Source organism: Nyctereutes procyonoides, unplaced genomic scaffold, assembly GCF_905146905.1.
Source record: "Nyctereutes procyonoides isolate TBG_1078 unplaced genomic scaffold, NYPRO_anot_genome, whole genome shotgun sequence".
In the NCBI taxonomy this organism is placed as follows: domain Eukaryota; kingdom Metazoa; phylum Chordata; class Mammalia; order Carnivora; family Canidae; genus Nyctereutes; species Nyctereutes procyonoides.
In genome coordinates this window covers 8,634,077-8,656,964 of record NW_026575042.1, presented here as the reverse complement: position 1 = coordinate 8,656,964, position 22,888 = coordinate 8,634,077, and the positions used below count along the sequence as shown (strand labels likewise).

General features: G+C 55.2%; 1 protein-coding gene across 4 annotated transcripts in view; it reads left to right on the top strand.

Annotated features, from left to right (window-relative positions):
• Positions 1–18,428, top strand: part of SCN5A (sodium voltage-gated channel alpha subunit 5) — a 95,097-nt gene extending 76,669 nt beyond the window's left edge. For all 4 annotated transcript variants that reach the window (XM_055321550.1, XM_055321547.1, XM_055321551.1 and 1 more), the window contains exons 21-28: positions 1,103–1,276; positions 5,038–5,160; positions 6,971–7,252; positions 9,789–9,842; positions 10,454–10,591; positions 11,214–11,318; positions 12,424–12,694; positions 16,074–18,428. In XM_055321550.1, coding sequence (XP_055177525.1) covers positions 1,103–1,276; positions 5,038–5,160; positions 6,971–7,252; positions 9,789–9,842; positions 10,454–10,591; positions 11,214–11,318; positions 12,424–12,694; positions 16,074–17,314 — 2,388 coding nt within the window. In that variant the 3' untranslated portion in view covers positions 17,315–18,428. The remainder of the gene's footprint in view (positions 1–1,102; positions 1,277–5,037; positions 5,161–6,970; positions 7,253–9,788; positions 9,843–10,453; positions 10,592–11,213; positions 11,319–12,423; positions 12,695–16,073) is intronic.
• The last annotated feature ends 4,460 nt before the right edge of the window (positions 18,429–22,888 follow it).

Genomic DNA, 22,888 nt, shown 5'->3' with positions numbered 1-22,888 from the left:
TTTATAATCAGAAAAAAAAAACACCTACTTTTTGTCTTGAACAACTCCAAGAGTCCGTTTTAGGACCTGAATCATCCTGCCATGCTGTCTACACTGACTGGATTAGCCATATGTATGCCTAGGCAGTGCACACCGAGGCTGACAGTACTGGCCACCGGGGTCCCCATGGCTCACATGGGCCCTATGGGCTGCCAGGGAGGCCCATAGTGACAGGCAGAGGCGACTCCCTGGGGCCCCCAGTGACGTGTTCAGTTGCCTAGATGGGGAGCCTCCGAGCACACGGTGGGCGGGGAGAGGTGGCTTGAGAGACACGGGTACAGATCAGGACAGGAGCTACAAGAGGGCACCGGGGAGCCTGCAGAGTTCCTCCATTGGCTCAGGAATTCAGGTTGAGGCAGATACGAGGAGGTGGAGAAAGGCACCTTCTAGCATTTTAAGAACTCGGACAACTGAATTCTGAGGGTTGCAGGAGCTTTGGGATCCCCAGGAGATCTAGTCGTGCCTTTGACAAACTTCTTATTGACAAACTGCTATCACCAGCATTTATTCAAAATTTTGCTTTAGATCAACTCTCACTGGTTTGTGTGTGTTTACATAAACTTACTGTAAAAAGGAGACCTTTAATGACTGTTCTTGGTGGACACCAGTTTTGTTTCCTATGAGAAGTAGGGAACTGCATAAAGAGAGTAAAGAGCACAGTGGAATGAAAACAGCCAAAGGAGGGGTTCTATGGGGTTTTCAGCAGAAGGCCCCGAGCTGTTAACACAGCTCCTTGTTACACAGGACATCTCCTTGTTAACACAGATCAGCAAGTTTTAGCTCAGAACAGCCTCACTCTTCCTCGTGAAGGAAGAAGTGTTCTCACTACACATTGTGTGTTGTCCACATACCGCGATCCTTTCTTGAGCCACCCGTGGAACACAAGGCTCCTAGGGGAGCATGCTGCTCTAGTCCTCTGTGATTTCCAAGGCGCCCCTCCGCCACATGCCTCCCCTGCTCCTGCCCTCCTGGGCAGCGGCTGCTGTTAGAAATGAAGTTTCTCGAGGGGTGCAGTTGTCAGTGGTCGGGACATCCTATCCCCCTTGTCCGGCCTGATCTGTAGGCCTTCGAGGACATCTACCTAGAGGAGCGGAAGACCATCAAGGTTCTGCTCGAGTATGCCGACAAGATGTTCACCTACATCTTCGTGCTGGAGATGCTGCTCAAGTGGGTGGCCTACGGCTTTAAGAAGTACTTCACCAATGCCTGGTGCTGGCTGGACTTCCTCATCGTGGATGTGAGTGGGCCCAGAGGGAAGAGGCCAGGGGAGATCGGTTGCCCGTGTGGGGAGGAGCTGAGGCAGAGGGCCAGAAGGACAGAATGACAAGGCAGGTGGGAGCCAGCAGGCTGACGTGAAGGCACTCAGCGAAGCCACAGAGCAGATGGAAGGAGGCCACAGTCTCGGGTCACAGGAGAGCCCAGGCCACCCATAAGGTTCCCAGTCTGGGAGGGATAAGAACCTGGGTCTGAGGATACCTTAGTGGCTCAGTGGTTGAGCATCTGCCTTTGGCTCAGGTCGTGAACCTGGGGTCCTGGGATCAAGTCGTGCATCAGGTTCCCCTGCTTCTCTCTCTGCCTAGGTCTCTGCCTAGGTCTCTGCCTCTCTCTGTCTCTCATTAATAAAATCTAAAAAGAAAGAAAGAAAGAAAGAAAGAAAGAAAGAAAGAAAGAAAGAAAGAAAGAAAGAAAGAAAGAAAGAAAGAAAGAAAAAGAAAGAAAGGAAGAAAGAAAGAAAGAAAGAAAGAAAGAAAGAAAGAAAGAAAGAAAAGAAAAAGAAAGGAAGGAAGGAAGGAAGGAAGGAAGGAAGGAAGGAAGGAAGGAAGGAAGAAAGGAAGGAAGGAAAGGAACCTGCGTCTGGCCATCAGAACCCCAATTTTGAGAGACAGAGGAGCAAGGGAGACCTAAGCTTCTGCGGAGACTCGATCCACTACAGAGGAGAGTGAGGAACAGTCCAGGCAGGAGTGTGAGCCAGGGCAGGAGGGGGCCACCCCCACCGTCCCCTCAGGATGGCCAGAAGTCAGGGAGCAGGCGAGCCTGTATCACAGCACTCGGCACACGTGTTGTGAAGTATCTGTCAGGTCCACTAGGTAGGAGGCCAGTTAAGAGCCTCCATGTCCACACATGGTGGAGGCTGTCTACACCGGGGAGACATGAGCCCAAGGCCAGAGGGGACAGGGCTGGTGAGGGATTCTGGGAAGGCAATGGGGGGACCCTCCAGGCTCAGGTAGAAGGTACCCCTGGGGAGGATGAGAGAGGGGTAGGCACCTGTGAGAAGGCAGCAAGCCATGAACACTGGTTGCTGCTGTGGACGCTGGGGCAGCTGGCACAGCTTCCCTGCCTGTCCAAGGAAGACCTAGGGCAGGACGTGGCATGTTCTCTGAGTACCCAGTTGGCAGATAGAGGGGAAGCCCTCTGCCCCACAGCCCCCGGGGCCCCAGGACCCTGCTGGGTGCCAAGCAGGGTGAGTGCAGTTGAGTGGGAGAAGAACCAGAGAGGAAAATGAGACCAGAGTGCAGAGCAGCCTTGGATCTGCACTCACTGAGGGCAGGGGGAACAGGCAAAGACGAAGGACTCAGGTGGGGGCTCACCATCTGGTTGTGGTGGGTTCTGCAGAACAGAATGTGAGTCAGCATCTGCAAACTGGGAAGAGCTTTCAGAGGGACCCCATGGCTTCTGGGCTTGGCCTCAGGCTCCACCAACCAGCAGGGGTTGTCCTTCCTGTGGTTGTGCAAGAGGCTCGGGCCTCTGTTCAGGCCTCTGTTTGGTCCCCATACCCCACTCAGAGGCCAGAGAGAGGGGCTCAGCCTGAGTGGGAGGCCAGTCCACCACTGGCCATGGCAGGAGAGGCTCCTTGGTCTGGGGCATGCATGGAGACACAGATCCGGGTCCTTGGGCCTCTGGTCCAGGCCTCTTTCTGTCACCCCCAGTGACGGAGAGAATGCTGATGTTGGGGTGAGGGGTACTAGGGTGGCAGAGAGGGAGGGAGGGAGGGAGGGAGGTCTACCTGCTTTACAGCCTGGAGTCCTCAGAGCCTTCCTGAGAGGAAGGAGAGGACCCGGGAGACCTCCTGCCCCGTGGCTGTGGGAGGGCCCTGAGGTCCCTCACCCAGCGATTCCTGCAGCTTCTTGGGAAGTTGAGCTTGCTGAGTGACTCCCCTCAGGGAAGGCAGAGAGATTTGCAAACACTCCTGGGCCACCAACCTGCCACCTTGAGGAACTCAGGGCTGAGGCCGGGCAGTGCTTCCTGTTCCGCTTCCTGTTCCGTCCCAGAACTGGAAAGCTAGCCCATGGAGAAGGAAACCGGGCTCCCAGCAGGCAGGGGTTGTGCCTAAGGTCAGGGAGAAGGAAGTGGATGCTGGAATCCAGCTTTCCTGATGCTGGCCGTGCTGTCCCCCTTCACTTCATGGTAAGGGTGGTCTTTGGGCCTGAAGGTCTGGAGAAGGGTATTTCCAGGATGAGTTCCTTCATTTATTTTTCCAATACATACTATACTATTGTAGATGCTGGGGATCTCAGAGAACAAAAGAGACTAAAACTCCTGCCCTCATGGAGGAAGGCAACTGCAAACAATAAACGTACTCAATAAGCCAGCATTGTAGGCTGTTAGAAGGCGAGGTGTGCCAGGGAGGATAGGAAGCAGAGAACGAAAGGGAATTAGGAGGGCCAGGACTCCGGCAAGGGGAAGGTATAGATTACAGCTTTAACTAGGCTGGCCAGGAGGGATCCACTGAGATGATATTGCAGCAAATATGAAGGAAGTTGGGGTCAGCCAGGCATACATCCGCAGAACCTTCCACACAGAGGTTGGAAGAGCAGTGCAAAGGTCCTGTGGTGGGAACATGCCTGGCATACTTGAGGAACTGCAAGGAAAACAGAGTGGCTGGAACAGTGATTGGGGAAGGTAGGTGCAGGAGATGAGGCCAGGCTTCAAAGGGCAGAGGGGGCACAGCCTTTGAAAACCACAGGCTTTTATTTAGAATGAAGTGGGAAGGCATTGTGACACCCCGAGCAGAAGAGTGACATGAAGTGACTCCTGCTACTGGAGGAGCACAGGGGTTGGGGGGGTGGGGCACACATGGAGGCAGGCCGAAGAGTCAGGAGGCTGTGGCCACAGTCCAGGGTAGAATACACAGTGGCCTGGCCAGGATGGTGACAGTGGAAGTGGTGAGAAATATTTGGACTTCTGATGTATTTTGAAGGCCGAGCCAACAGGAAATCCTGCTGGGTTGGATGTAGGGTATGAGGGTTGGATGTAGGGTATGAGAGATGGAGAGGAGGCAGGGATGACGCCAAGGGTTGTGGCTTGAGCAGCTGGAAGGATGGAGCTGCCACCAACTGAGATGGAAGGGCTCTGAGTGGGGCAGGTGCATGAGCCGTGACAGCACAGAGCACAGGGGTGAACTGCTGGGACCTAAGTGGGCAGACTGGCCAGACCTGGCCGCTGGGCCACAGAATTTGCTTGCGGTTCCCCTCTCTGAAGGCGTCCGATGAGCGAAGTCTGGCTTTGGGGAAGAGCCCCAGGATCGTCTCCCTGCTCATGGCAACCCAGGATAGCCCTTCCCCAAAAAAGACTGGGGAGTGAAGGGGCAGGTCCAAGAATTTGGCTGGCAGGAAGTCCTGTCGGGACAAAAGCCCAGGCTTTATGTGCCTGCTCCTCCACACCAGTGGCTGGCTTAGGAACTCGGCTTTCTATCCGCAGAGTAGGGATGATGCATCCCAGGTCCTTGGGTTAGTGACTGCACACGGCAGGCTCTCAGCAAAGATCCGAAAGCTAGGACACACTTGTCTCCCTGCCCACCCCCAGCCTCTTGGGCCCCAGGAAGGCCAGCCCAGTGCATGGTGGCCATGCAGAGGATGTAGCCGGAAATAACAAAGACAGGACAGTGCGGGGAAGCCTGCTGGCTCTCTCACACCAGCCCAGCTTTAGGCAGGCCAGGAGCCCTGCCACCTGTCTCTAGAGCTGTCCCCACGGCGCTCACTCCCGCCTTGCCTCCCACAGGTCTCACTGATCAGCCTCGTAGCCAACACCCTGGGCTTTGCCGAGATGGGCCCCATCAAATCCCTGCGGACACTGCGTGCGCTCCGACCCCTGCGAGCCCTGTCACGATTTGAAGGCATGAGGGTAAGGGGAGTGACTGCCTGCCTGCCTGCCAGGGCAGTGGGCGGTGACTCCCTTGGGATGACCCCCGGGTTCACTTGCTGACCGAGCGGCCCAGCCTCGACCTGGGACTGTGGCCCCCAGCCTGGCAGGAGCTTGGTGCAAAATCTCCAGGAGAGGTTCATCTGGGCTCGCCGGCCCAGGGCAGCAGGAGGTGAAGAGCTGTGAGAGCCCTCCCTCTAGGCCTGTCGGCCTCGGGGGCCGGGGAGCCCCTCTGCTTGTGCCGCGGGGTGGGAGGCCATCTGTGTGTGTGCTCTGCGTCCTGCGTGCCCTGCCTCCTGGCAGCCACAGGCCATTTCCTCGGTCTGCGATGGGCAGTAGGGCTGTGCCAGGGAAGGTGAAGGAAGCTAAGGGGGAGCAGCTGTATACTCACCATCACGTAGCTGTTGGCATTTGCTTAGCAAACGCTTTTGCACTGATTTCTAACTGCAGAGCCCTGTGCATTTTTCAAGTCATCGAATTTTACCAAGGAATATGTGCATATGAGGCAACTTTAAAACCCCACCAAGAAAAATCTTACCCGTAACGAATAGCAAAAAAACCAACACATAGATACATTTGTGTGCACATGTGTTTTGTGTTTTGTGCTTTTTTACGAAACACGCATAGTGCTGCTGTGGCTTCAGCAGCCACATCTGTGTAACTCTCGCTGACCCGGCAGGCACTGTCACACGGCCCCCACTTTGTCGATGGTTTTAAACTTTGCCCACACCCCCAAAAGAGAAACAAGTCACTTAATCCTGGTGGGAAGGCGTTCACAAGTGAATCATCCTACCTAAGTCAAACATCGCTCAGGAGCAAGGACATTTGATTCCACAGGGACGTGGGGGAGATGTGAGTTGCCAGGAATGCCTCTGTTGTGGCTGTCGGCCATGGAGCCAGCCGAGGGCAGACCTGGGAGTTGGGTTTCCCGCCCTGTTCACCATGCCTGCTGGAGACCAGGGACACCCTCTCACCTGTACATGCCAGCATTACCCTTCCCAGCACCGTGATCACCACATGGCCCCACACCAGCCTCACTGCAATCTGGGCAGCAAACACCTTTGTGACTCCCGGGGGGCTTGGCCCCAGGTCCCTCCGTGGAGTAGAGCACACCATACACTTTTGCCAAGGAAGCCTCTCCTGGGTGCCGTGAGTCTCCGTGAAGAGAACAATGCCAGGGCTCCACGGGGTCAGAGAGCCGCTCCGGGAAGGGCAGAGCATGGGGAGCTCCACGCCACACCCCCTGCCCTCCCGGCCCGGCTCTCTCCGCAGCGCTGGAGGGCTGCCAGAGCACCTGCCAGACACGCCACGGGGAGGTCCCCTGGGCGGACTTCAGGGAGAACACCCATCCTTCCTAGTAGCAGCAACCCCAAAATAAACCAGAAACTTAGCTCAGAGAATGCGTCTCCAGAGGCCCTTTCCCATCGGACTGCTGGCAGATACTTAACTAGAGAGACCCTGTTGAAAATTAAGTTTGAAGGTCGTGAACTCAGGATAGGACCAGAAGGGAAAAGCAGAAGTTCTGGACTTGGTCAGACATTAGTGTGCAAAAACAAACAAAAAGTGTATGTTCTCTCCCCCAGGCTCCCCATCATCTCTCCCTTTATTCCCCATCAGGGCTTCCAGCCAGGGCTAGCCCTTCCTTGGGGACAGGAACTCTTCTACCCCCCATTCCCATAGGGGCACGTAGGAAAAAAGTTCAGTGGGGAAAGGGGCATGGGTAGGCGGGTCTTGACAAGGGCCCATGCTCTGGGCATCCCCAGGAACTGAGCTTCTTCTCTGTCCACTTGAGGTTGTGGTCAATGCCCTGGTGGGCGCCATCCCATCCATCATGAATGTCCTCCTCGTCTGCCTCATCTTCTGGCTCATCTTCAGCATCATGGGTGTGAACCTGTTTGCGGGGAAGTTTGGGCGATGCATCAACCAGACTGAGGGAGACCTGCCTTTGAACTACACCGTTGTGAACAATAAGAGTGACTGTGAGTCTTTCAACGTGACTGGCGAACTGTACTGGACCAAGGTGAAAGTCAACTTTGACAACGTGGGCGCCGGGTACCTAGCTCTTCTGCAGGTGGTAAGTCCTGGAGAGGAGGGACTTCCTCCCTCCCACAGGCTGTCCAGCATCACGCACCTGCACCCATGGCATGGGCAAGTGGAGGACCATGGGACTGCTCTGGGTCCTAACCGTAGGGTCACGCTGCCCAAAGGAGGCTAAGGATTTTCCAGAGACTTCTTGGCTCCTTGGGAAGTCCCCAGATTTTCCACTCTAGAACAGATGCCGCATTCTCCAAGGTGCATGGCATGGGGGTTCAGCACTGAGGCAGAACTAACCTCACAGCCAGTAGTCAGGTTGACAACCTCATGCTATCAGTTTGGCAGTGTGATGGCACAGGTTAAAAGGCAAGGACCATAGACACACAGAGATGAAACTGTTAGCCACACAGTGAGTCCAGCCTTCTGTTAGAAAAGGTAACAATGCCTCTGTGCAGTTTCTGGTGTGTAAGATGTGTGGTGTTGAAATGCACATGACGCTACCCCATCCTTCCAAAGTTTCCATTGATTTGTGAGGATGGTGGCTTCAGTGAGCATGATACATGGCATACAATTAGCCTGCAAGTAGCCTTGACAGCAGACATGCGGACAGACTGTAACACATAGAAGCACAGCTTACTTCACTTACTATCCCAGTGTTAAGCCCAAGTACCTGTCTCTAGTCCCCAAAGTAGAGGAGCACTCAGTGGGCTCCCATCTGAAAACTTAATGCACATCTACTCGCACCTCCAGCCCTCCCTTAAATCCCAGAGGTGGCTTTCTTCTAAGACTCCCCTGAAATGCCTCCTAGAGAAGATTAGAGCCAAACCCAGAGACCCTCTGTCCCTGGGGCCTCCCTCTAGATGCCAGAACTTGAGGGGCACTTGGGCGGCTGAGTCAGTGAAGCGTCCAACTCTCGATTTCGACTCAGGTCATGATCTCAGGGTCATGAGATTGAGCCCTGTGTGAGCCCCACATCAGGCTCTACAGGGAGTCTTCTTGAGATCCTCCACCCTCTCTCCCTGCCCCTCCCACCCCACCCCCACATGCACCCACGTGAGCACAGTCTCTCTCTCTCCCTCTCTCTCTCTCTCTCTCTCATAAATAAATAAATAAATAAATAAATAAATAAATAAATAAATAAAAATTAGATGTCAGTACCTGGAAGGAAAGGCCCTTTTGTAGACTGGGAGCTGACAGTCATTGCAGATAGAACAACACAGTGGCCAGAAAGGCAGTCACAAGCATCTTAGCACCATCGGTGCTCTCCAGCCGTTTCCAGAGCATTTCCGGCCCTCTCTTCATAGGGCAGGGCTTCCTGACACAGGGAGCTGAAGTTCGCCTTCTCTGGAGCAGCCTCAGTTCCCCCATCTGCCTCCCAGTGCCATAAGAACTCTCAGACATGAAAGTTGTGTGGACAGTTGTACCCTGAAAGGAGGCTTGGGGGAAGATCGGATGTTGCCGAGGACACAAGTGAGACTCACTGGAAGTCAGCCTCATCACCCAAGCATGTCTCTCGGGCTCTTCCTGAATCTTCGTAGCAGCCCAGACAGTGTAGCCAGCACCAGAGCCCTGGGTCATTCAGCCTGTTCCTTTACCGCCTTGGGGTGGCCAACTGGAGCAGGCTTGTGTAGGCTCACAAGAGCAGATTGTTGCATTTTCAGATATTTCGCAAGCCATGATTAAAGATCAGATTTTATAAACTTATAATTCACTAAGTGATATTGAAACAAAATCAGGGGGTACCTGGCTGGCTCAGTCAGTGGAGCATGCTACTGTTGATTTTGGGATTGTGGGCTCAAGCCCTATGTTGGGTATAGAGATTACTTTAAAAATAAGTTTTTTAAAAAATAAAAATTCACCATTAGCACATATTATCATCTATGCTTTTAAGGTTACTTACATGTGCTGTATTCATACCGTGGAAATACTATAATGCTATGCTCCTCTGCATCTCTTCCCAAGTCTGTGTTCAGTAACGGCCAGTCAGTGACTTGAAATTGGCCGTGGTGGGAGTGTTTACCCAGAGAAATTGGCAAACATGACAATCAGAGCCTTGTTTTCTTCTGGAAAACCATTTGTTAGCCCCTTACTGACACACCACTGACTAAAGGACCCCTTAAGTACGAGGGGAGGTTGGGATGCTCCAGGGCCATCCTGAAAAGTCGTGGAACAGAAGCCACAGGGTTCTCCAAGCTGCTTGACAAGGGTCCAGGTTAGCATTGGGTCCCCCTCTCTGACCCTGACACCCACTGTAGGACTGCATCGTTTCAGAATCTGGAATGAAGGTGGATCTGAAAGGCAGACCTCCTTCGGTCCTCCTCAGTGTCCTGGCTAACATCGAGAAGCTTCTTACCCCCCCCCATGACCCCCTTGGGCGGGGGCTTCCCCTCCACCCCCAGTCCTGAACCGGAAGGCCCTTCCCGAACTGCCCAGTCATGTGAACACGGCCGAAGGGGCGGGGCGGGATGCTTGCTTCTCAGAGGAAGCTATTTCCTGGCCTCACTTGTCTGAATAGGACCCCAGATAACTCAATAAGTGCAAGTCAAATGATTCTTACTCTTATCTTTTCCTTCCAGGCAACATTTAAAGGCTGGATGGACATTATGTATGCAGCTGTGGACTCCAGGGGGGTAGGTAACCATACTGGCCTCTCCCACCACATCAGGCACATGAGGTTTAGGACACTTGGCACTAGGGAATCAGTGTGCACCCTCAGAAGCCCACCCCATAAGGGCCAGATCTCGTGTGCCAACCTGCAGTTGAGCCTCTCTGGAATGCCCAGGCCTGGACCTGGGGCAAAGTTGCATGGTCTCCCCAGGAGCCCCAAATTCTCAAATATCTTTCAAATTAAATTCACTGCCATTTACTTAAATCTCAGTCTTACCCCAGAAGAGACAGAATAGAAGCAAAAGAGATGCAGATCAAGTTTCTTTTTCATCCTTGTGCCCTGTCCAATCACAGTGACCATTCAGTGAAGGCGAAGGGGCAGGGGGAACGACAAGGACACGGACCTGCTACACTCACACTTTCTGTTGGGCAGAAGCCAGGCAGTGCCACATCAGCCCTGAGCCATCACTCTCCTGAACCCCACCCCCACCCTGGCCAGCCCCGCTCTGCACATGCACGCACACACAGACACGCAGCCCCGACTGGTGACCTCCCTCTGGACACACCCTCTCGCCCAGCCAGCCCCTTCCCCTTCCTGCCTGCCTGACCCCCATGTCTGATTTCTCCCGCTCAGTTTGAAGAGCAGCCCCAGTGGGAATATAACCTCTACATGTACATCTACTTCGTCATTTTCATCATCTTCGGGTCTTTCTTCACCCTGAACCTTTTCATCGGTGTCATCATTGACAACTTCAACCAACAGAAGAAAAAGATACGTAGAGCGCCTGCTCCCCCTGGGTCAGCAGGGTGGGGTGGGGTACCAGGGGGCTGAGGAGCCATTCTGGCCCCTGGCCCCATTGTGCCCTCCTGCAGGGGATGGGCTTCCCCCCCACTCCCCACAGATACTGGAGTGGGCAGGAGAGGGGCATGTTCATGAGGTGACATGCCCAGTCTGTAAGAGTGGAAGTGGGGGCCTGTGGCTGCCTGACAGCTGAGACTCCTGAGTGGAGCTGGGCTGATGGTTGGGACTAAGTCACCTGGTCCACGATGGAGACAGCAGCCCAGGGTCTCTCCAGAGCTCCAACGGTTGGGCCATGATTGCGTGGCAGGCAAACCAACTAGGCAGAGAGCACCTCCAGGGTGGCCGGGCTGGGCAGGGGAGCAGGTGGTAGATGGGGACTGGATTTGCACCTGACAAAGTGAGAGAGGCCTCAAAGTGAAGGGAGACAGGGACCCTGTGAAAGCAGATTTGCAGAGGACTCTCTGGTGCACGATAGGGAGAGAAAGTGAGAAGGCCAACCGAGGCACCTCATCAAGGAGGCAAGATCCCTATGCCCCCCCATGCTAGAACCCCTAAGGACCCCAAAATGAGGCTGGTACCTGTCTCTCTGCACTTAGGGGGCCAGGACATCTTCATGACAGAAGAGCAGAAGAAGTATTACAACGCCATGAAAAAGCTGGGCTCCAAGAAGCCCCAGAAGCCCATCCCTCGGCCTCTGGTGAGCCAGCTCCCAATCCAGCAAGACTGGGGAGGGTGTGCTTGGGGTGCTGGGTAGCCCCCACCCCCCAGGACCAGCCATCAGGACCTCTAAACAGCCTTTCAGGCTAGCCCAGGGCCCTTGGTCAGTGCAGGGAAGGAGGGGCGCTGTCAGGCACCTGACCACATGCACGGGCCTCAAACTCCTGGAAAAAGTGAGGAAGGCATGGGTGGGCCATTCCAGCCAGGGGCACTCCTTCCCACAAGGGTCCCTCTCCTCTGCACCCTCCTCCCCTGCCAGAGTGAGCAGGGTGGCCTCTGCAGGCCCACCCCCATTTGCAGCCTCTTCCTAGCCACCTCTGGGTGGGACAGACACAGCCTGGAGTCCCCTGGCAGGTGGCCCCAGGAAGACACTCAGTCCCCCTTGAGGCCGACTCCCTTGCCTGACCCAGACATTCTCCAATAAAGGGCCCAGCAGCAGGGGGCAGGCAGGCAGTACTCAAAGTAATTACATGGCATAACCCAAATCACTAGCTAAAGTGATTTGGTTACTTTCACAGTCCCAGGTTTTTAACCCAGTTCATCAATATTATCTAGTTCCTACCCTTTCACCATGCTTTGTTCTAGATTAGGGGTGTGTGTGTGTGTGTGTGTGTGTGTGTGTGTGTGTTTATAATTATTTATAATCCTCTCTCTTTCCTCAAATAATCTGAGGTGGCAAACAACTAAAGACACAAATATAATTGATAGAATAAACCAAATCAATTCCATAAAGGGTGGAGGACATCTGTTAACCTAAGGGCTGATCCAATTACTAGGACTGAACTTTAAATTTAAGCTTGAGCCATCAGACAGTGGGAACAAGAAGAGAAGCCCAGTGAACAGTGATGTGCTAGGGAAGCTCAGGGTGGGAGAAATCCCTTCCTGAAGGTTCAGAGAAGACTTTAGGGAAGAGGGAGCCTGAGGGCCAGGCCCAGAAGCAGGAGTGCCAGCCTGTTTCAGCCTCCTGATTCTCTCACCCCGGGTAGAATAGGAGGGTGGATGGTCTGGGTCGAGAGACAGCCACAGGGGGACCTGCTGGCCTGTTTCAGGTCCCTGCTGAGCCCATCCTTTGCCTCTCCTTTCAGAACAAGTACCAGGGTTTCCTATTCGACATTGTGACTAAGCAGGCCTTCGATGTCACCATCATGTTTCTCATCTGCTTGAACATGGTGACCATGATGGTAGAGACAGATGACCAGAGTCCCGAGAAGGTCAACATCTTGGCCAAGATCAACCTGCTCTTTGTAGCCATATTCACAGGCGAGTGTATCATCAAGATGGCTGCCCTGCGCCACTATTACTTCACCAACAGCTGGAACATCTTCGACTTTGTGGTTGTCATCCTCTCCATCGTGGGTGGGTATACAAGCTGGCCCCTCCTCTGGACTGGGGTCTGGGGACTTAATGCCAAGTGTACTAGCCTCCTTTGTTCCTTTCTCTGCAATCCACACCTCTCCCCTGTCACAAATGCAGATACACACACACACCCCCCTCAATAGAGAATTTGTCAAGGAGGCCATCCTCACAGAGGAGCCAACGCCCACTCTTGGCCCCACTTTCCATGGGACCCTAGAACACAGTTTTCTGTTCTCTGTGAGAGCTTCAAGAATGAGTCTGTAAAGGGAGTGAGAGATGAGCAGGTTTCCCTGCCCTCCCAAGGCTAAAGGAAGAAGTGGCTTTCTAGGGTGTGGTGAGTCTCCAGAGATGGGAGCAGGTGGCCTTCTTGGGTAGAAATTATCCCTGGAGATGGAAAATTCTAGAGAAAAGCCACCAACATGTGTGCCAGACTCCTTCAGACATCACCCACATCATGCATCTGACCTTACAAATTCAGCATTGAGGGACGCCTGGATGGCTCAGCGGTTCAGTATCTGGCTTTGGCTCAGGGCGCGATCCCCGAGTCCCAGGATCAAGTCCCACGTCAGGCTCCCTGCATGGAGCCTACTTCTCCCTCTGCATATGTTTCTGCCTCTCTCCCTCTCTCTCTCTCTCTCTCTGCGTGTGTGTGTGCCTTTCATGAATAAATAAATAAATTTTTTTTAAAAAAATAAATAAAGTCAGCATGGAGGCAAGGAGATCATAAAACTAGGAACAGAGGAGATAGGATTCACATTCCATCTGTTTGGGCTGCTATAACCAAACACCAGACTGGGTAGTTCATAAACACCAGAAATCAATTTCTCATACTTCTGGATGCTGAAAGGCCAAGATTAAGGCACCAGCATGGTCATGTTTTCTGCCGGGGATCTTTTCCCTGGTTCATAACCAGCACCTTCTTTGCTGTGTCCTCACAAAGTAGAAGTGGCAAGGGAGCTTTCTAGGGCCTCTTTTATAAGGCACTGATCCCACTCATGAGGGCTCCACTCTCATGACCTAAGTACCTCCCAAAGGTCTCACCTGCTACCACCATCATCTTTGGAAATTGGGATTTCAACATATGAATTTGGAATTCAAACATTCAAGCCATAGAATACATTTACATGTGTTTGACCTCAGGACCCAAACCCTCTTTTGTTTTTGTTATTTACTTATAGAGTGAGCAAGCCCAAGAGCAGGGAGGTGGGAGGGGCAGAGGGAAAGGGAGCAGACTCCACACCCAGCCAGAGATCATACCCTGAGCCGAAATCAAGAGTCAGATGCTTAACCAACGGAGTCATTCAGACACCACTCCCTTTTTAAGTAACAATTTTATTGGGATACAATTCACATACTGTAAGATTTACCCTTTAAAGTTTGCAATTTAGAGGTTGCTAGTATATTCAACAGAGTTGTGCAACCATCACCACTACATCTGATTGTAGAATATTTCCCTCTCCCCAGGCCCTGAAAACCATTAAATCTAAAATTTTGAGGGGCTGCCGAACTGTTTTTCCACTGTAGGTGCACCTTTTTACATTCCCGTCATCAACGTTTAAGGGTTCCAGTGACTGCACATCCCCACCAATACTTGTTACTGTCTGTGATTTTTTATCATAGGCACCCTGGCAGATATGAAGTGATCATTTTGTTGAGGTTTTGGTTTACATTTCCCTAAAGACTAATGACACTGAGCATCTTTTCATGTGCTTATTGGTCATTTTCTATGGTATGTCTTGGTCTATGATGGGAGAAATGTCTTGAAGAAATGTCTTCTCAGATCCTTTGCTTATTTTTTAGTTGGCTTATTTATGTTCTTGTTGTTGATGTGTGAGAGTTCTTTCTATATTCTGGACACCAGTCTCTTAGCACACAATTCGCAAACATTTTCTCCCTTGCTGTGAGTTGTCTTGTCACTTTCTTGGTTGTTGTCTCTTGAAGCACAAAGCTTTTTGTTTTGATGAAGTCCCAATTTATCAATATTTCTTTTTTTCTGTTGCTTGTGCTCAGAGCCCAAATGCTTGACCCTTGCTCTGTGGAACTCTGCTGTGTGGTGGCTGACTTTCCTCTTTCTGCCATATACATACAGCCTGTGCCTTCAGTGACCTCAGAGGGAGACACAGGGACTGAGTCAGGGGCCATCGTAGCTGTTGTGACAGATGGTTAGAAGCTAGATGGAGGGTCAGGAAGTACTCTGGGGGGTCCCAGGCAGGGGTGAAGGTGAGCATGCCAGGCAGGACTGGAGAGAAGCTTTAGAGAATGCAGGATGTCAGCAGCCTCAAGGGGCCGATGAGGGACAGTGTGGGTGAGCTTTGGGAGGAGACGTGGCATGTGCCTCAGGGACACCTCCTGGTACTGGTGCCTCTGTGCTGGAGGGACATGGTTAACAGGTCAACCTGGAGCCAGAGTGTCTGAGTTGAATCTCAGTGTTCCACTGACTAGGTGACAACTTGGGTAAGTTACCTCACCTCTCAATTTCCTCTTCTGGAAAATGAGGATGATGGTATCAGCTTACCTCCTCGGGTGACCGGAAGGGCTAAATGGATAGATATAAAATGCTCAGCCCAGTGCCTTATTGACAGTGAACATGACACGTGTCAGCTGGTGACATGATTACATGAGGAGTCTGGAAAGGTCACTCAGGCCAATACAAAGCAAGTTCATGTCATTCTTTCTCATATAACTTGTATGCCTGCCTCTCAAAACTCCAAACCCGGAGTTGTCAATAGAGACCAAGCAGCAGGAAGCTCTGGAAGCTAGCAGGGTTGGGAGGGTGGCATGGACAATCTCAGAGAGGCTGAGGTGATGCAGGTGTGGCAGAGAACACAGGCTTGTGGGCCAGTGCCTTTCCAAGGGTCATGTGCCCTTCCATAAGCACATGAATTACCTGGCTTATTAAAACACAGTGGGACTGGGGGTGGAACGGAGCATCCACATTTCTGAGAAGCTCCCAGGAGAATTCCAGGGCTGCTGATCCTCAGACCCCACTTTTGAGTAATGAGTTGCTGAAAAGCCTGAGCCTGAGCTCTGGTCCAAGCAAGGCCACCCAGATGCTGAGCAAATCCTTTCGGGTTTCAGAACCCAGGATCTAGAAGATGGGCCCAGTACAGCTCTACCGGACAGGTGTTCTCAGAAGACTAAGGGAAGAGAGGTCTGGGAAGCACTTTGTAAAAGGTGTGGATACTGTGGGTCCTCATTCTCTGGGTCACAGATGAGAAACGGAGACCCAGACAGGGTCCTTGCATGCCCCGGTCAACCCAGTCCTCCTGAAAGGGCCTCCTCTCCTTAGCTCCTTGCCACACAGAGATGCATACAGTGAGGCAGGGCTAGAGGGAGGACAGAGACCCATTGGTGGCGCGGCCTCTGTTGTTTCCCGTAGGTACCGTGCTCTCAGACATCATCCAGAAGTACTTCTTCTCCCCAACGCTCTTCCGAGTCATCCGCCTGGCCCGAATCGGCCGCATCCTCAGGCTGATTCGAGGTGCCAAGGGGATCCGCACACTGCTCTTTGCCCTCATGATGTCCCTGCCTGCCCTCTTCAACATCGGCCTGCTGCTCTTCCTCGTCATGTTCATCTACTCCATCTTCGGCATGGCTAACTTCGCTTATGTCAAGTGGGAGGCTGGCATCGATGACATGTTCAACTTCCAGACCTTCGCCAACAGCATGCTGTGCCTCTTCCAGATCACCACGTCGGCTGGCTGGGATGGCCTCCTCAGCCCCATCCTCAACACGGGGCCCCCTTACTGTGACCCCAATCTGCCCAACAGCAATGGCTCCCGGGGGAACTGTGGGAGCCCGGCTGTGGGCATCCTCTTCTTCACCACGTACATCATCATCTCCTTCCTCATCGTGGTCAACATGTACATCGCCATCATCCTCGAGAACTTCAGCGTGGCCACAGAAGAGAGCACCGAGCCCCTGAGCGAGGATGACTTCGACATGTTCTATGAGATCTGGGAGAAGTTCGACCCAGAGGCCACCCAGTTCATCGAGTACTCGGCCCTGTCCGACTTCGCCGACGCCCTGTCCGAGCCGCTGCGCATCGCCAAGCCCAACCAGATAAGCCTCATCAACATGGACCTGCCCATGGTGAGCGGGGACCGGATCCACTGCATGGACATCCTCTTTGCCTTCACCAAGAGGGTGCTGGGCGAGTCTGGGGAGATGGATGCCCTGAAGATCCAGATGGAGGAGAAGTTCATGGCGGCCAACCCGTCCAAGATCTCGTACGAGCCCATCACCACCACGCTGCGGCGCAAGCACGAGGAGGTGTCGGCCACCATCATCCAGCGCGCCTTCCGGCGGCACCTGCTGCAGCGCTCCATGAAGCACGCCTCCTTCCTCTTCCGCCAGCAGGCCGCCAGCAGCGGGCTGTCCGAGGAGGAGGCCCCTGAGCAAGAGGGCCTCATCGCCTACATGATGAGTGAGAACTTCTCACGCCGCCTTGGCCCACCCTCCAGCTCCTCCATTTCCTCCACGTCCTTCCCCCCCTCCTATGACAGCGTCACCAGGGCCACCAGCGATAACCCCCAGGTGCGGGCGTCCGACTACAGCCGCAGCGAGGACCTCGCGGACTTCCCCCCGTCCCCAGACAGGGACCGCGAGTCTATCGTGTGAGCCTCAGCCCGGCTGGCCAGGAGGCACCGAGAGGCGGCCTGTCGCATCCGAGCAAATGTGACTGCAGCCACAAGCCGGCATCTGCTGGGCCTTCCTTGGGCTCCGGGCGTGAGAGCTGGGCCTTGGCCCCACAGGTCAATGAGGCTGAGTCCCGTGGCACCCACGTGGATGGCCACAAGCAGGTGGCCGGGCTGACCGTTCTGGGTGGCCTGTCACCGGAGGCCCTACACACACCAGTGGCGGGGCTGGTCAGGCCACACCCGGGGGCCTTGAAAAGCCACACCACCCCAGCTGCCGAGGAGAACTACAAAACTGGGACTGTAGATGTTGTGAATGGGCTTTCATAAATTTATTATATTTGATATTTTTTTACTTGAGCAAAGAACTGTTTTTTCCATGGACGATGGCAGTAGTTCACGCTGCCTTTTCTTAACTCCAAACACGAGTGTCTGTGGAGCTGTTGGAACTCTGTTCTCAAAGCAAAAGTGACACCCAGTATGACCTCCCCAGGCCTTCGATGCCCTGGGACCAGAAGGGGATCCCCTGCTGCTCAGGCCACGGTGCCAGGAGAGCTGAACCTCTTTTCTCGCACATGCGTGTACGCACAGTCCACACAAGGGGGCCACACTCGGGCTCCCTGTGGCCCAGGCTCCCCTCAGGCAGGTGCCAGGCAGAGGGGTTCTCGCCAGTGGGGGCTCACGCTGGCCTCCCACTGTCCCCAGGGTCCTATATGCCCCCTTGTGGTTTTATGCAGGCCATCCTGGGGTCTTTTCTAGGAAAACACAAAGCTTCCAGAAAAGAGCGGCCTGGGTCCCAGGGCTGGTCCTGGCTATGATGTTGCCTTTTCCTCCTGGGAGAGGCCAGCCCTCTGCACGAGTATTAATATTAAAGTGAAGGGCATGAGGGAACCGGCCCCACGTGTGGCCAGCCCCCAGCTTGTCCTTGCTCCCCAAGCCGGCAGGCCCTGCCCCACGGGCCAGGAAGAGCAGCCTGAGCCCCGTGCCACAAGGGCTAGGAAGCTGACCAGCCCTCAGCCGTGGGGCCCCAGCCCATCTGAGGAAGGGAATCTGTTGTCATGGCCAGGGCTCTCTTTCCAGACCTTTCTGCCTCTCGCCCTGTGTGCGATTGGGGGGTGGGGGTGGGGGACTCCTGTGTGGTGCCCAGCAGCTCTCCAGATGGAGTGGGGAGGGCAGTGTGAGCCTGGCACCGGGAAGGAGCCTTGGGATGGTCAGTTCCCTGCCCTGCGAGGGGGATGGACTCCCTTGGGAAGGGGAGCCATGTGGCCCCAGACCAGCCCCTCTGGCTCAGCCGGGGTCCTGGTGGCACACACCCACGGGTCAACCTGGGGCAGGGTCTAGGCGGTCCACAGGTCTTACGAGAAGGCCTTTTCAGGGAAAAATACTTTTTCTAGTCCAATTACCCCCAGGGCCTCTTGAGCTGCTGACAATCCTATTTAGCATATGCAAATCTTTCAACGCTGAGACCTGTCACCCCCGGGAGTGACAGTGTTGGGGGGCGGAGCCTGAGCAGGCAGGGGCTCGGCCCATCCCAGCTCTCCCGCGGGGCCGCCGCTGCCACCACCTCTGCCACCGCCTCCCGGCAGCCCCCCGGGAGCTGGAAACTGGCTGCTCCTCACCTACCTCGCCGAGCTGTCGGAGGGCTGGACGTTTGCGAGCTCCTGGCGGTGCTGAGGGGGCATTGCCGGCGAGTCAAGTATTACGTTTCTTTTTGTCACTCCGAGTTCCCTTGGTGGCAACCCTAGCCCCCGCCCCAGCCGTCCCGGTGATCTCTTCCCCGTGCTGCCCTTGAGTCCAGCGTGGGACATGGCTCTGACCATCCCAGACACACTTCTCTGAGTGGAAATCTTATTTTTGTAGCTGTCTGTGCTTTGCTCTCGAGGCTTGGAGCGGCGTGTGCCCCTCCCTGGCACTAGCACCCACCGCAGCCAGGAATGTGGTTTGGGAGGCAGAGGCAAGCCGGCTGGCTGCCCAGCTGGCCGGAAGGGAGCTGTGGTTTCGTGTGTGTGTGTGTGTGTGTGTGTGTGTGTGTGTGTGTGTGTGTGTGACCCAGGAGCCCTGAGAAAGGTGCCTGGGGCTGAGGCTGAGGCAGGGTGAGCTAGGCCCAACTCCTTAGCTTCTCGCGTGGCTCTCATTTTTTTTTCCAGAACCGCACGATGGCCAGCAGGAGGGGAGGAAAGGGTAGGAAAGGAGGGAGCATCAGGTGCCAGCTGTTGTCTGAGCTAATCGAGCACTTCTCACCAAACTCCGTGTATAAATAAGATACATATTTTTAAAACAAACCAATAAATGGCTTACATGACCTGGCCTGGACTCCGTTCTTATGATTTGACTAGGGCAGTGGCAGCGGCCCAACAAGCCCAGGCGATGGCCGTGGTGCAGGGGGGCGAGATGAGACCCCAAGAACCATGCAGGACTTCCCGTCATTTTCCCAGGAGAACAGCGGAGAGTGTGGCTGGTCCAGGGAAAGTGGGGGCACCCGGGTCCTACCTCCCAGGACCCCCAGTCTGGGGCACTGTGAGGGGGGTGTGCTTTGGGGCTCCCACAATGGGAAAGGTTGGGGCGAGGGAGGCTGTGGAGAACAGCCAGATGGTCAAGATAGGCCCGGCCCTGTGGCACCTGACCCTGGCTTCCTCGGTGTCACCCACCCCGGCTCCTCACTGCTGCCCCAGCGCCCCGCCGCCCCGCCGCCCCACAGAAGTGCTCCGCAGCCAGCAGAGGCATCTTTGTAGCCAGCTCTCTGTGCCACCTTGCAGAGCTCCTCCACGGCAGCTAACTCGGCAGACGGCAGCCCCCTCTGGACATCCTGTCTCCTTGGGGCTTCTGTGGTGCCACCCCCTCCAGACCCTCCTCCATCTCTGCGAGTGCCTCCTTAGGGGGCACATCCTCCGGGATCTCACCAAATGCCCGAGCACGTGGAGCCCCAGCCCGCTCCCCGGAAGAAGGCAGGAAACCCCCCCCTGCCCCCTCCCTGCCACCACACCTAGAGTCCAGTCTTTATCTGGAGCCCAGTTCCCTCCACTGAGCGCCAGGCCGGCACATCCGGCTGCCTCCTGGGACATCTGCGCAGCTTTCAAGCCCAGCCAGCCAACCCTGGGCTCGTCCGTCTCAGCCCGAGCCCCACACATGCCATCTGCAGCCGCCGGATCCTCCTCGCCCATGGGCCAGCCCGGGCCCTGCTGGCACTGCCTTGCCCGCATGTCCTTCACTCACTGCTGCCTGGGTTGAGACCAGGGCAGGCCCTCAGGGACTTCCCTTCCTCTATCCCTGTCCCTTCCCAACTGTTCAGCTACCAGAGTATTTTCGTCCAAGATCACTGCCTCCTGGATACACCCTTCCCTGGTTTCCTGTTGCCTCAGGGTCCAGGCCACCAGTGCCCGGGCCTCCAGCCTGGCCAACCTCTGTGACTGCCTGTCTCTCTCTCTCTCTCCAACCCTCAGGGACCCGGGCTCTTCCTCCTGGAGGTCCTGCCAGCTGCATTCCTTGCACCCAGCACACTGGCCTCCTCTCCACTCAGTCCTCAGGACTCATCTTGACATCACCTCCTCTGGGAGCCTACCCTGACCACCCACCCCCATCCCCATCATGTGTCCCCACTCTAGGTACTTCCCTTGTCATAGCACTGACCATGCCTCATTGCAAACACCTGCAAAGCCCATTTTATTCCATTTTCTTCAGTGGAGACAGTCTCGCCCTGAGCCTGGATGAATATGGGGCCAATGCTATGGCCCATACTGTGGGCCAGGGGCCCCTGTGAGTCTGCAACAGCCTCTTGCTCGAAGCTTCTCGACCCCTCAGGTGGCTCTGCTGCAGTGGCACACACAGGCCTCTCTCTCCCGCCCACCACCTCAGGCCTAGGAGAAGCACCAGAGCACCCCCATCCACGCACACACATACACAACACTCTGGGGTGCAGCCATGCCCAGCCACAGCCTGCTTCACAGAGCAGCTGGCCTATAACCCCTCCACGTCCCAGGCAATCAAGCCCCATCTTTCATCTGCCCACCTAAGCTTTCTCAGACCCCAGGAGGCCCATCCTCCATGTCTCCAATACGTCAGAGCCCACCAAGAAGGCCCTCTGGGGACCTGAGGAAGAAGTTGGTGCAGCCCACATAGCCCACTGCCTGCAGAAGGCCACAGGATCCTGGAAACAGCATGTGACAGTTCTTCCCAAAGAAACCCTCCCACAGCTCCCCTGAGTCCTCTACTCTCTGGACCCCATTTTATATCCTTGATGTGACTGTGGGCTCCCAGTGTCCAGCACCATTTCCCTTGTAAGCCATCTGCTTATGAGAGACCTGGAGTTTGGTACCCCGAAACCTGGTGAGACCTGGTGTTGGTCCCTTGGTCCAAAATGGGCAGAAGCCACACCACCCTTCTGTGACACCTGTTGAATTGTCTTTCCCCAACCAGACGGAGGTTTGTCAGAGGGCAGGCCACATTCCAGGGTAGTGGGCCACTTCCAGCTGTTTTAAAAATAATGTCAGAATTGGGAACAGCTGCATACCCTGTGTGGCAGGATGCGTGTTTTCATGTGAAACCACTGTTTCAGATAGTTATATATCTCGGATGGGTAGTGATAGAAACGTGTTTCCTACAAGAAATCCCAGTGAAAAGCATGACAGCAACCTGAGGACAGGGCTCGTGGCCGGTGTACCTCACCACGTGGCTGGGACCCAGCTCAGTAGCTGGCACAGTGGGAGCTGCGTAAGTGTTGGCGGAGGGAGAAAGGCTGGGGCCCCCACCCTGAGCTGGGAAGGGTCAGCCTCCGCCTGGCAAGCTCAGGACACACTACGGCTGGGTCTGGGCCCACACAGCAGCTTCCCATCGTTCTCAAAGCCCAGGCTTGGCATGTGGGGTTCCTGGGCCCCTCGTGTGGGTGGAGTCTTCCCCAGCAGCCGAGGTGGGCCTTCGCCTGGCGTGCCATAGGGCGGGCTCCCCTGGAGGGAGGCACGAGTCGGGCCCCAGCTGTCACCAGGCAGTTCTGGGGTGAGATTGGGGTCCAGGCAGCGGGTGGCTCCGAGGGACGGATGCCAGCTCCTGTGTCAGAGGGAAGGCACGCGGCCCAGAAAGCTCAACCCTTGGCAGGGAGAGAGATGCTCCTGGATAGACGTCAGCGCTCACCCCGGGGCCACGGCTTTGGCAGCCACCCTGCCCCGTGCCAGCGGCTACCCTGCCCTCAGCCCTGCGGCCACGAGACTCGAGCCCGGAGGTTGGGAGAGCAGGAGGGACAGAGAAGGAGCCGGGACAGAACGGGCGCAGCCACCACAGTGTCCCTGCAGCCCCGGGCGGCGGGCTGGGCACCTCCACACCCCCGCAGCGCCCCTCACATGGGTGCCCGGAGCACGGCAGCTGGGAGGTCTGCTGAACTCGCTGGGCTCCTCTCCTCCACGGGGTCCTTTCTGTCTTCTGCGTCCCCTGCCCCTTGCTCACAGGCAGTCCCAGCTGCCGCTCTGCATTCCCCTGGCAGATGAGGCACGGGGCCATCTGACATCCTCACCTACACGGGCCGATTCACGCACAGGTGCACACTCAGAGCGCTGTGAGCTGGGCCTCC